This window comes from Egretta garzetta, unplaced genomic scaffold (genome assembly GCF_000687185.1).
Source record: "Egretta garzetta isolate BGI_Z169 unplaced genomic scaffold, ASM68718v1 scaffold368, whole genome shotgun sequence".
NCBI classification, from domain to species: Eukaryota; Metazoa; Chordata; class Aves; order Pelecaniformes; family Ardeidae; genus Egretta; species Egretta garzetta.
In genome coordinates, this window is record NW_009260684.1 from 1,761,466 (window position 1) to 1,775,015 (window position 13,550).

The window sequence follows — 13,550 nt, forward strand, 5'->3', positions numbered from 1 at the left end:
TAGGGAAAGCACCATCAATAACCTCCAGAAGTCCCCTCCAGTCTGAATTCTTCTACTATTCTGTGACAACTCTACTTTGCAAAAGATTAGTAACATATCATTCTGTGGTTCTGTGTAATTCTGTGATATTGTTAAATTATCTATGTAATTTGCAAATCCTCAATGACCAGTCATTTGGAATCACAGTTTAAAAACAAGGTACCCTCTTATTACTATATCTCAGTTTAAAATTATTTTCAGTTATGCCTCAGTCTTGCCACCTTCTGTGGTGACGCTTATCGCATCAACCACAGACACAGAGTGAAAACAGGACTCCACCTTCCAGAAACTACAGCACCAGGCAACACCAAAGGCTTTCCTTTACTGTCAATTCCATCGCTGATCTGCTAGCAAAGATATCTCAGTTGCCTCGTGTGAGACAGAAGTTACTAAGACCAAATTCTTCCATGAAGCATTGCAAGCTGAAGTCATGGAAAGTGCTGCAACCCCCAGACACACTAAGCCACAAAAGCTGAACCATAGCAAATTACTAGTTCAATGAGACATCTGAGGAATAGAAAAGCTATCCAAAGAGATTCAGTAGGTGATGTTCATTCACTGCTCTCACTGCTAAAGCAATGTCCCAGCAAACCACAGATGCAGCCGCGATGGCACTGATCCAGGACTTGCTGTGCTGTGGAAAACGCTTGTGGAGAAAGGGAGGCTGCTCAGTGCGTGTCCCCCAACCTCGCCAAAACAAATAAATTCCCGAAGGTGGATATTGTGCTATGGGAACCTCAAAACAAAGCTGCTAGAAAGATAGAATCATTACATTCCTAGCATAAATCAAAAGGTTATTAAGAGACATTTGTATTTTGTTTTGGTCATACCCCAGCCCTATCAAGTCCCCGCTGCCAAGGTGAGCTCCCCTGGCAGCTCCCATTGCACTAACAGCCCTGATGAAAGCCCCGTGCAGAAGTTGCAGGCAGTTTCTAAACAAGAATGAACTCTACTTCTCTTCTCAGCCTCTTCCCTCACCCTTCTCTACGGTACTTTGGCATGCTACATGGCCATCCTTACTCCACCAAACATTTTTAAAAATGCTAGAATCATGTATTTTATTTGTTCGCAGTAGATGCAAGAACATTTTCACACATGTTCAAATGTTTAAGCGTTTGTCTTGAGTAGAAGAACGTGTTATCTTGTCAAACCAATTACAGCAGCGCAAGTATGGGATTTACATCCATGTGTGAAGCCGTGCTCCCATGCTGGACTGAATTCTTGGTGGAGAAGCTAGAGCTGGTGTAACTAAAAACGACATCAACTCCAACACAGTCAACGCCTCCAATGCAAGTTCATGATCCTCCACCAGAAACCACAACAATTTAGCAATTCCTGTTTCTCTAAATAAGAGTTAACAGTCCAGTAAGCATACGCAGCTCTCCTCAGCATTGACCATCTGTCCGTTTCCAACATGGAAAAGCATGTTTGTCTTCCAACGATGCCATGATAATTGATTACTACAGAGGTGATACAAAGACCAATATAAGAAGAGCAGTAAAGAGCAAAAAGCAGGATAAACATGAAAGCAAAGTGCACTCCAGCTTTTCATACCTGGTTGGTTTAACTGCACACCTAACGCAGTGCTACTATTTTCACTCCTTTCTTAAGGGTCGGAAGGAAACTGTCCTTCAAGCATGTCTTAAGTTTGCAAATCGTCATCCTAGCCCCCCCGCTAAATGATACACAGTGGAAATGGGCTGCTCCTTCCCAAATATACTTCACCCCAGTGACTATCAAAAGCAAATAAAATAATATTGGCTTCTGTGTCTGCTATCAGAGGACAGGTAATGGAAGAAATTATTCCCTACAGATATTTAAGTCATAGCCCTACTCATCTCTCTCTCATCAATCCAAACAATTATGGATATAAACATTTCCTAAATCAGGTCTTCGTGTCTGACTTTCGGGCACTGTATGTTCAAAGTGTATATAATCACCAATTTTGAGGCCCTTTCTCTCAATCACATAGTTCCTTTATCTCCACTGATCACTGTATCTATTTATTTGCAATACAGGCTAGCTTATTATTCAATTGTCAAAGCCTGTACCCAAAAGGTCCTCTTCTTATTTCCCCACTTCTGTAATATTAAATAGCAATACCTCTTCACCTCATTTTCTTACAGGGCATGCACAAATATCACAGGGTTCCTTTATTTCCCTTTGAAAGAAGAACAAATAGCTTCTGAAACAGCGGAGATTAAAGCTAAAGTCATGACTTCCTACACCTTAGTATTCCAAAAGGCAGGCAATAGTCTGAAATGCTAATTAAACTATATAGATGATCTACCACCTCATCGGGATCTATTCCTCTTAGCTATCACCGCCCTATAACAAACACAAACACATAGAGCAAAGTCACGATGGCGCAAACACTTGAAGCAAGGAGGTCCACAGAGAAAGAACTTCTTTACAGATGAGCACTAACATCAATGAGATTTGATTACCATAAAATCAGGTTCACCACTGAACCAGAGTTTTGAAAGAAACCCAGAAGACAACATCAAGATAAATTGGCTGCACAAGGAAGCAATGCCCTGACACCTGGATACGACATGACAACCTGGTTCCTTGGAGGAAGAGGTGATCTCAACAACCATCAGGAATCACACGAAGAGAGGTCAGCTGTAGTCCCAATGGCTTCACAAGCAATCCAACAAAACCTGACTCCACTCTCAGCCAGCAGCACCCCTCAGTTGCACCCCCATTCCAGCCTCTTCCAGGCATGCCACCTCTGCAAAGCAAAAGGCAAAGTGCACAACATCCTCACCAACTACCAAGAACAGACCTCCCTGCCTTCTTGTCAAGAGTATTCATTCTTTCTGATAATGCAGAAAACCAGCAAGCTTGCTTTTGAAGCCTGCTTAACAAAATTAAGGCTCTGTACATCAGCTACCGAACGAAGCGATTTCATTGCACAAGAACATTCCTCCCTTTCACGTTAAATGCTGTGTATGCACTCAGGAATTATGGACATCTCACCGAAATTAATGAGAATTTCATTCAAGACGACTAATTTCCACGCACGCTAATATATGAACGTACGTCACTATAACACACTCCAGCTTACAGCCACTTCACTGACTCATAAATAATTTCCTGCCCACTCAGTGGAAGCACATACCCCAGAGTGGATTTGCCCAGCGCTCCAACGACGAGCCACACCGAGAAACTGGAGTAAACCCACCGGATCGCTTTGCCGAGGCTGAAGTCAGTTCAGTCTCTCAAAAGCCCTCTTAACCAATTATCACCTTTGCTCTGAAAAACATGCGATAAAGCACCAGACCGCTGTATTACTCATTACACTTGTCACTCCAGGTCAGGCCTCCAAATCTTATTTTCAGTCTCCTGAATAAAAACCCTTGGCCTCAGACACACTGAGGCCACAGAGGCCCTTCCAAGTTTCAATAGCAGATACCCACCGCCTATTTTAGAGAGGACAAAACACAGAATGCTTTCTGCTCTCACCTACTGCAGATTGCAACAATGCAAACCAGTTTCTCTCCAGGTCAATGGCCACTTTTAAAACTCAACCTCCCATGCAGCAGAAGAGCTTCTCGGCAATTCTGCATCGAGTGTATTCACTGTGGATTTTCCAACCCCTGAAGCAGCACGCAGCTAATTTATGTCAGGTGGCCATCTTATACAGGACAACTACACTTACTTTAAAAAAAAATAAAAAATTAGAGGGCCTTACCATTACAAAACTCAATGACAGCAACTCAGAAGCAAATGTGTTCCTGGTCCCGAAGCTACACAGACACTAGTCCTTGCTCATATCTGGAACGCTTTTGAACTTGTATAGCTATACGAGGAACAGAAAAAGCAATATTCCAGCAGCTAAAGATGTTTTATGCACTGGTACCATTTGGTACTGGACCTGCTGCTCACCTGCCACACCACAAACACAGGCAAGACAATTTTCCCTGCCTCTGATCCCCCCCAGAAACACACTCTGTCACAGGTATGGCCAGTATTTTAAAGTTTTGGAAGTTTTTTCTCATGGAAAAGCAAAGCAGATTCAGGCGATCATCCCAGACATCACCGAAGTCCCCAAGGTCTGGATCACCCACGAGAGGGTGAGAGCAAAGGGAACTTACAGAGCCCAGGACCAAACCTCTCCTTTACGCCTCTATCAAGCCACCCCAGAACAGGGTCTGATGTCCCCAGTGCTAAAAAGCTGCAACACAGCAAAGGATGAGCAGGGAAACCTGCAAACACACCAGTGTGCCCACGGAAAAAAGCAAGAAGCCCAAGCACCTGCTAGGACACACTGCACTGCTGGTACTGAAAACTCCAGTTAATTTTAACCTAGCAAACAAGGCCCACAGGGCTAAATGGCACTTGTCAAAAGGAATTCTGCAGTCAGTTAAATTAACAGGAACTGGGCCCCCGAACTGTCCTTACGATTAATAAACAGGGATTTGAAGGACCTAACAAATTAACATGAGAGCAACAGTGCATTTACCTTTTGGATTTCCACTACCATATTTTTTATTCTAGAAAAAAATCCTTGGATTATTCCCAAACTGGTAGCTACCAGCAAAGTAGCTGAATTGTAATTTTAAGTAAATATTAATGTCAATAATCAGTGTTAATACTGCACCTTATATTAAGCAAATATGGTTGCTAATATGACCTTTACATATAAATTCAAAGTGTAATAATATATCCCATTTCATGGTCTGCAGGTATCTCAGGGGACTGTACACCAGCCTTATATATTAAGGAATCCTAATTTATGTAGGATTCATATTCACATAGATAAGCACAGCAAAACCACCAAAGGCTAAATTTCACTCTTGATCACAAAGGATTTTTTCTTCCTTACGCAAGTTTGTTTCCCAGAAGAGAAAGGACAGGTGGAATTAAACAAAGCAGAAAAAGAACTAAATGTACAGGGGAAAAACCAAGCAAATAAACAAACCAGAAAGTCCTTTGGAGAAAAAAAAGCTGAGAAATATTCTAGCTGATGATCTAAAAAAAAATGTCTCTAAAAGTGCACCATGAAGCCTGAAGGTTTATGACTTTTTTTTTTATTTTGGGCAACATTAAACAGACCAAATATCTGCATTTATTAGCGGTAACAGCAATTGAAGACAGTTTAAACTATCTATTTCTATTAAGCCAATTATGTTAAATAGGGTAACCAAAGCAAATGAGAAGGCTGCTTCTGTAAGCCTCAGCTCTCCAGCTTCTCCATCTCCCCTCCCTAACGCCGCTCCCCATGTGGCCCCATTTCAAAGGCTGCCCTTCTCCTTCCCCAGCACTTTCTTACACCAGGATCTACCCAGCCCCCAGCTGCCCCTCCCTCAGATTACAGCACTTATTCCCCCACTACCCCTCTCCTCCAATTCTACTTCTGACCAGGAGGCAAAACCCCCAGGACAGCATCTGCTAAAACCAAGGTAGGATGGGCACTACAAAGACAGGATTTTGTTAAGTTGGAACATGTAAATGGTTGCTTTCAAAACTTCTTTGATCTACGGTAAATTACAGGGCTGACTGCAGCCTTTGGTCCTGCCAGCCAAGCAAATGAACTCCAGGGTATCCCACAGATACTACCATACGGAATTCTGGGCAAAGCACCCTAAACTTATCTGCCATCCTGGCAAACAGAAGCAAGGGCCGAGCGCTGGGACCACAAATTCACGGGAAGAGCTAATTCTTCAGTCTCTGCTGGAGCCTGGAGGGAGCCCTCCAACAATTTAAGCTCTGCACAAGCTTGATGGGAACACCTTGCTACGAGACCACTTGTTTTGCTTTTCTACTCCTGCAGAGTAATGGGGGAAATCATGCTCCTGTTATACTTGTCAGGATAGATCAAAATGTTACGATTGCTCAACTCCCAGGATGAACAGCATTAGTTTGTTTCTGCGAGAAGACAAGAGATGAGAGAGTCCAAATTCACCCCATTTGCACAGGTACATTCTGGCTGCTTACCTAGAAGACCGGAAAAGTGTGATTATTACTTGGGTATTTATTTTTAACTCTTGTGCATTCTGCAAGTGTGAAAAATCAAGTGCCATGTAAAGTTTCCACCTATTAGGCCTCCAAATTTTAAGTCTTGTTCAATTTGTAACAGAAAGAAACAAAACCAAAACCTCTTTGTTTTCTAGTAAAACATTCCTCAAAGGTCAACATAACTATAAGAACACTGGGATTGAGACAGTAAGAACAAGAGATATCAAAAACATTCAGGCTGCTGCGTGAATAAAACATCCTTAGAATGAGAGAGAGAGGGAAAAAAAAACATGGCTGGTTGAACAGCCTAAATACTTTGTAGCACTTGATTTAAACACTCAGGAGTTGTTAAAGCTTTTTAAATTAACCAAAGGTTTACAGTTTCAGATGGAAACAAATGCCTCCTACTCAGCAGTGGGAGACTGCCTGCGTTTGTCTGGTTTGAACAGCTCACATAGCACGTTATTTAAAAAATCTCTACTCTGAGCGCATAGATACACACATATATAGTGTCCAGGAGAGGGGGGGAAAAAAAGTATTTGCCAGTTGACAATAAGAAAAGCACCGCACACTGTCAACAACAGGCTTGCCACTAACAACTAGATCCAGGGTTAAAATATGTTGTTCCATCAACTGATTACAGCACTATTTTTAGTCCTCTCCTATAACAATAGTCGGTAAAGAAAGAATGTGAAGTCACAAGTATTAGACAGGATTAGGTGGTTTAACTACTATTTTTGTAGTAAAGGATTCATCATTAGAATTGCTACTACCATTAGCATTCGAAGCAAAAAGCTATTGAAATTACAGATTGGCTAATGCTTTACATGGCATTTAGCCAAGATGATTAATGATTCAGGGTACAGAAATAAATGCAAGAAAGGCAGCCTTTCAGAATGGCTCAGCTTAGTTAGCTAATTATGTTTTTCCTCAGATTTTATTCACCAAGGGAAGTTCTTCACTAATGTGGAATTTAGGTTACTCTGCAATGTCTTGGGCACATCTTGTTGGGGTGCAAGCTTCCAAAATACTGGATTACAGAAGAAGCAACCTTAATTTTGCTCCATTGGAGCTGGCAATACCTTGGGAAAATGGTCTTCTGCTTCCCAGATGCATGTGTGGATCAACGTTTTCATGCAAGCACTCAGGGCTACACTAAAATCTGGCTTGTTTGACACCCGGGGAAGGCTTTTCCTTTCACTCCCACTCTGACCTTCTGAGGTTTAAATTCAGAGGGAAAAAGGTGTAAAGAAGGGACGCAGCAATGTCTCATTCCAGTGCCAAGCAGATGCGAGCAGCCCCATGCCACAGCGACTGTTGGCAGCAGGGAGAAGGGCTAATTTGAGGGTTTAGTAACAGTTGAGTTTCACCCCAGTGCAGAATCCAGGTCTGAAGCGCAGCTTCAGTACAAGGTAAGCAACACAGCCAGATGCTCCCAATAAAAACAACTGCCCTAGAACAAAAGTTACCCTTAACAAAGGAAGAGAAACACGATATCTGAGAGCAGATCGCTCGACGGGAGGGAGCGCAGCATCACATGATATCCGCACACAAAGACAAGTTTGTTCATCACGGACCCACAAGATCATCATTCAGAGAAGACAGCTTTAAAATTGTCTCAGCATACACCTATCAGCAAGTTTTCAGACCCAGGCAACACTAGGTTCAACGCTCTGGAACAGCTCTTTGTTAAGGAGATTTCCGATCAGCAGTTGAAATTAAATGTGCCAGTTTGCAAGGAAGAGGCTACTGTGGATGGATTATATGGCTTGTATCTAATGTAAAGTTTCACCCATTTACAAAAACGCTACGAGTATCACCACCTGTTCTGCAGAAGCACAGATAGGTCACACCAACTCAGCAAACCACAAAAGGGCTGATAAGGGGAAAGCAAAGTTGGAGAGAGGGGAGGAAGAAAACAATCAGAAGCTAGACTCCAATAAAGCTCTATTTAAAACACACTTGGGTGCAATATATTAACCAAAATACTTGGAGTCTTCTTGATGCATTGAAATTTGCAAATTCAATAGTGTGAAAGCATCTTTGCTCTTCCTGAGCAAGCACCACAGCAAAGAAGCAGACTACAAAGATGATATACCACAGAGAAATCCCACAGCCAGCACATCAGGTCGCTTGTGCAATCCCAGCTTGAGCCAGATATCTTGCAACTGCCCGTCAGGGACAGTAAAACCTACAGATTCCGAGGCAGCAGACTCTTAAGCTGACTTTGTGAAGACTTCAGGGTGTTTTTTCTCCCCTACACAAGAGAAGGATTTTCCAATAGCTAACCTTAAATATCCAACTTTGCCTATCTACTCATGCTCCTTCTATCTCAGGAAGAATTTCCAAAGTGCAATGTAAAGCAGAAAACTGAATGAAATGTTCTGATTCCCCTCCTCCAAGACACCCCTTTACTACAGAGAAATCTCTGCGAAACAAATCAGCCAAACTAGACATTTCATTTCAGCACAGTATTATGTTCTAAATTATCTGGGTATCAAGTTAGCACAGCCATCTCAGTGTCAATGTCCGAAAAGCCCTAACCAGTTCACCATGATACAAGGAAGAGCCCATGAAAACTCAAGATTTGACGAAATATACATCAGAAAACATTCTTCAAGAACAGAGCCACGCATTCTAACACGAGGGGTATGTGATTAAGGAATCGCTCCACGCCTTCAACTCTAGCCCTCACACACTAGGTGCTCTCCATAGGCAGGTCAGGAAGTCTCTGTTCAGAAGAATTAACTGTCACTTAAATGTGATTTCACTTTGGAAGAACACACTAGGGCTTCTGCTTCCTCAGCTTCCAGGATCTTTTTCAAGGACCTTGCCACAACTTTAAGGCAAAACTCTGGTCATGGTGCCTGCCAACAGGCACCAAACATTGTCAAACAACATCAAATCCAGACACTTTCACAGCAGCAAGCAGCACAGTTTGCGTAGCTGTGCTCTAGAAGGGCAGCTGCCAGGAGAATTACCTTCTGTCTCTACTTGAATTCAAGTTTCCAGTTAAGAAGTTACATGGTCACATTGCCAAAAGGCAAAACTAAGCATAAAATCCAGTCCCAGCCCTGTTGCTCTTGCTATTCTTCACCAACTCTATCTGAAAAATTCCCCACATTCAACAAGACAATCCCTGCAGAGTTCTATTGTCTCAAATTATTAATTAAACATGCTCTCAAAGAAAGCAAATGCCTAAAATCATTTGCTTCTACTAAGCAACTCCCATATTACCCTAACTGCAATTCAGACAGTCTAAGTATATCCATTCACTATAATTCAGAAGGGACCACCACCAAAGCAACTCTCTCTTCACTCCAGTTCAAGAACATACACACACGCACAAGCCACAAGAGACCCCATCCAAGAAAACTCAGCCAATTTTCCTAAAAACCTGCTCAGTGCTCATAACTTGTCCCAGCTGAATAGTTCCACCATTTTTCTATTCCCTTCAGGAGCAATAGATGGCTGCTTGGATTCGTAATGAGACACGCAACCTTTCATAACCAAGGCAAATCCAACCGAGGCCATTACTCCTCAGCAGTCATCTTGTACCTCTTCACTCACCTATGTGGAGTTCTCATCTCTACCCATTTTTTTTGGAAATGAGCAACAGCCTAAACCTCTTCAGTCTGAATCTTAGAATTACTGGTGGGCTTCGACACACAACCTCATCTTGCTGCCTTTCGTGGATAAAAAGAGAAGACAATGTTTTGGAGTCAAGACCTGGCTGATGGAAGTGTCTTCCATGTAAAGTTTGGTGATGAACTATTTGTAACCGCAGACAACTGGAAGTTTGCTTAGGAGTTCAGAGACTCCAATCTAGAAAAAAAAAAAAAAAAAGTCCTATTTCACCATTACTCCAGTGTCTGCAAGAACAAAGAGGAATTTATAATACATGCTATTGGTGTGGATGGTGTATCTTTGACACTTAAATATACACAACGACAGTAGCATCTTTAATTGCTTAATTTTATATAAAAACTTCCCCCCACACCTTCTAGAGGAGAAGGGAAAAATGCAAAGGGAAAAAGAAGTTCTAGGTAAAATACAAAAAGAACCAGGATTTTCCTGCTGTTTGCAACAAGAGGACACCATCTACTTCCTCGGGAGCAGAGAAACTTTTTCTTAAGACATACCTACTAAAGCCATTCATAGCTCAATTCTCAGAGCTGCTAGTCCAAGTACAAACAAATGACAAGGAGGAACAGACAGCACAATAAAAAATGAAAAGCAAGGATACCGAAAATAAGTTCTGACTCACAACACTCATAGCTATTTAATAACACATGATGAAATGCTATCATTTGGTAAAAATCACTGGACTATTATCACCAACAGAGATAGATGTCTGTCTACATATGTAACAAAGAAGAAACTAGGATTCAACAATTAAAAAAAAATCCCTCCACCTTTAATTACGACCTCCCAAGCTCTAGGCAGACATTAACCTATATTACCCTATAATTATTTCTTCTGGCTTTCCATTATCTCTTAGCTAGAGTTTCCTAACCAGTCTTCAAGGCAACAAGGCAAGGGCCCTCACCCCCCTACACTTTTCAAAGTCTAAAATCAAAAGCACAGCAATGTAAGTGTATCCATAAGAAACTGAGACTTAGCAGACATCTGTAATTATTCCCCACCTCTCTGCAGCACCTCCTTTCACTTCTATTCTTGCAGGACAAACTCAATTCTACCCCAGCTAAGCCCAAACTGAATTAAATAATTTTGCATGCATAAGACCAGCTCTTCCTCCAAGGAATTTATAATTTAAGAAGCAGATGCAGAGGGTGGCCAAAAAGTCAAAAGTATTAGGATTACATATATCCTGCATTCTGCCTCCCATGACTAAAACCCTGAGGCAAACAGAGAACCATGGAAAAAGACGCACTCAAGAAAGGCTGAAGCAATAAACACATAGATAAAACCACCCAGCAATCACTGGAGTATATAGTATCAAGTAAGACAGACAAGAAAAGGGTTACTGCCCCATCTCAGAGTCAGCTTTGAAGAAGTTAAACACAAAGATTGGTTTAAAGATGCATACTGAATGCAAAACATCAGGACTACGTGACAAATACTTTACAGCCAAAGTAAAAACCACCAGGAAGTAGAACAGATAAGGTCCCAACATTAATTATATTATATATATTCCTTGAGCTTCAGATCGCAGAACACACAGGGGGGAAAAAAAAAAAAAAACAAACAGAAAAAGCATCACACACCACCTTATGAGCTTAATCCTGAAGGTGTATTTTGCCCATACGACCTTCTCAGAAGCATTCTGCCTCCAAAGAATAAGTGTGTTACTTTTAAAAAGTTCATTTAAACTAGTATACGCTAATGAGTTTTTCTTTCATTCAGTGGTACACTTATTAGTACCATTTCATTCAAAAAGTTACTGAAGATCAAGCTGAGGAAAAGCAATACATCTACTGACATCAGGGCAAGTCTCTGTAGCAGGTAGGATTCTTTTGTTCGAGGGAAAGCTTAAGTCTTCTGGTTATTAAAGAATGCAGTAAAAGAAGTTCAAATACCAGCACAATTTTTAATGACTGCAAGCTTTGGGTGCCCTGTCCCTGCCCCCCTATCTCTGGTGAGTTTTATTGCCTTTGCTTTTAGGGATTTTCAGAGAAAGATGAAAGTGTGCACTGGAAGAAAAGAGGACTGAGAATTTTATGATGTTCATTTTAATTCATGAAGTCATCTTTCCACAAAATGTCCAAACGAAAGCAGTCCCTGCCCAAACATCTCCACACCAGACTGCGTGACAGTTTTTATTTGAAAAACCTAAATGCTGTAGCAAGAAATTTTTGCTTATTGTTTCTTACACAACTTAAATGTACTTTAAGATCTCTTCTATCCATGTCTCTTGCAACAAATTTTACATTTAGTGACTGAAAACTTGGATAGTAAACAGAAAAATTACATCTCATTTCAATGCAGTTTGTTTCCTTTAAAGTGATAACTAAATACTATGTTTCCACATAGGGGAAATATAATATACAATATTCTTCTAGCTGCTTAGTTCATATTGCAGTATTTTATCCAATTTTTCTTCCAGAACAAGTTAACACAGCACTTGGGTTTACTTCTTTGTTGATGTACACACTGACTTCAGAGAGGTTGCAAAATTCACTGCAATGTTTGCTTTTAAATGGTCCGGATGGCAATACATCCCCTGGGGAGGCAACAGCAGAGGAGCAAGGGCTTGTTTGCTTTTATTTGAAAAACTTTAGAGGCAGGAGACGTTCATAAAGGTCGCAAAAGCTTTGTGTCTGCTGCTCTGACAGTATTTGTGGGAATCGTTCCGTTTTTAAAACGTGCTTACACTTCAGTTCTGCTCCCTTAAGAAGAGGAAGCACATCTTCGCTGAGGAGTTACTTGCAGGTCACAGACAGAAAGCTAGAGTGAGTCATGCACTCATTTAACTCACAGCACATCTGACAATGCAACTACTGAAAAGATTTGTAGTAAACACTACTACCGAGACACATCTTGGCCCACTACCCTTTTAGACATGTGAAGTTGCTGTAAGAAGTTAGTGTGTTTCTAAAAGCACTGTTTCATGACGCTAAGGCTGTTCTCGTCTCAGTTCAGCTAAGCACATTAATAGCTCCTTCCCCTCCCAATTATAACAAAAAAAACCCCAACCCCAAAACCCCAAAACAAACAAGCAAAGAAACCCAAGGAAAACACATTACCAGCAACTTCCAGAACTGTGTTTTTCAATATTGGGAATGGTAAAAGCCCAACCTACATGCATTGGCAGTTTTGTAATACCATTACATAAGAATTATTTAACTACAGCAACAGATCTGAAAAGCAGCAGCAGTTACTGCTACGCTGGTTCACACATCCGGGGGGAAAAAAAAAAAGAAAAAAAAAAATCAATAAAGGGAATGATAAATTTTGCAAACATGCAATTGACTGTCACAGAGAGTGGATTGGGATTTCAACACCCTCATGAGCAGAAATGTTTCATCTTATGGCTACCAAGGCACCGCAATCCTGGAAAGAGAAAACAAAAAGTACGACTGTTGCCATTCCAACCGCACAACCACCAGCTTAAGCTTTAAAAAGCATCATTAAAAGCATCTATCATAAGCCTGATGCATTCACATGTTGAGTTTGGAAACATTGAACTTTTTTTTTACCTGATGTTCTGCATGAATGTTATCCCCAGTAGGCCAGCGATGTTTGCTGTTATTATAGCCGCCTCCACCACTTCCTCCTCCCCCAAGCTGCTCACCATGCTGCCTCTGGAAGAAGTAATCCACCATGGCGTCGTCCTGGGAGCGGCCTGCAACTCCTATGGATCCAGGAACAGGACTGGAGTGCGTCCCTGCTGCAAGCGCCTGATTTGCAGCTGGCTGTTGCTGAGCCTGGGACCCTGTTCCAGATGTCAATACAACAGGCATGTTGGGATTAGCTGTATCTTGAGCGTGCTGTTTCAGGTGGGGGCTGAACGAGTCCTGCCAGAGTACTGCTTTTCTCTTCAAAACACAGGCAACGCTCATTCCACCAACACCTATGGGGGGGGG

The 13,550-nt window shown here is 41.6% G+C and overlaps 1 protein-coding gene across 12 annotated transcripts in view; it reads right to left on the reverse strand.

Moving 5' to 3' along the window:
• Positions 1-13,550, reverse strand: part of PUM1 (pumilio RNA binding family member 1) — a 74,796-nt gene that overhangs the window by 60,277 nt on the left and 969 nt on the right. For 10 of the 12 annotated variants that reach the window (XM_035901279.1, XM_035901280.1, XM_035901281.1 and 7 more), the window contains exon 2: positions 13,164-13,537. In XM_035901279.1, the coding sequence (XP_035757172.1) occupies positions 13,164-13,526 (363 nt within the window). In that variant the 5' untranslated portion in view covers positions 13,527-13,537. Of the gene's footprint in view, positions 1-13,163; positions 13,538-13,550 lie in introns of those variants that run through there. The other 2 variants (XM_035901283.1, XM_035901282.1) reach the window with 1 other exon arrangement.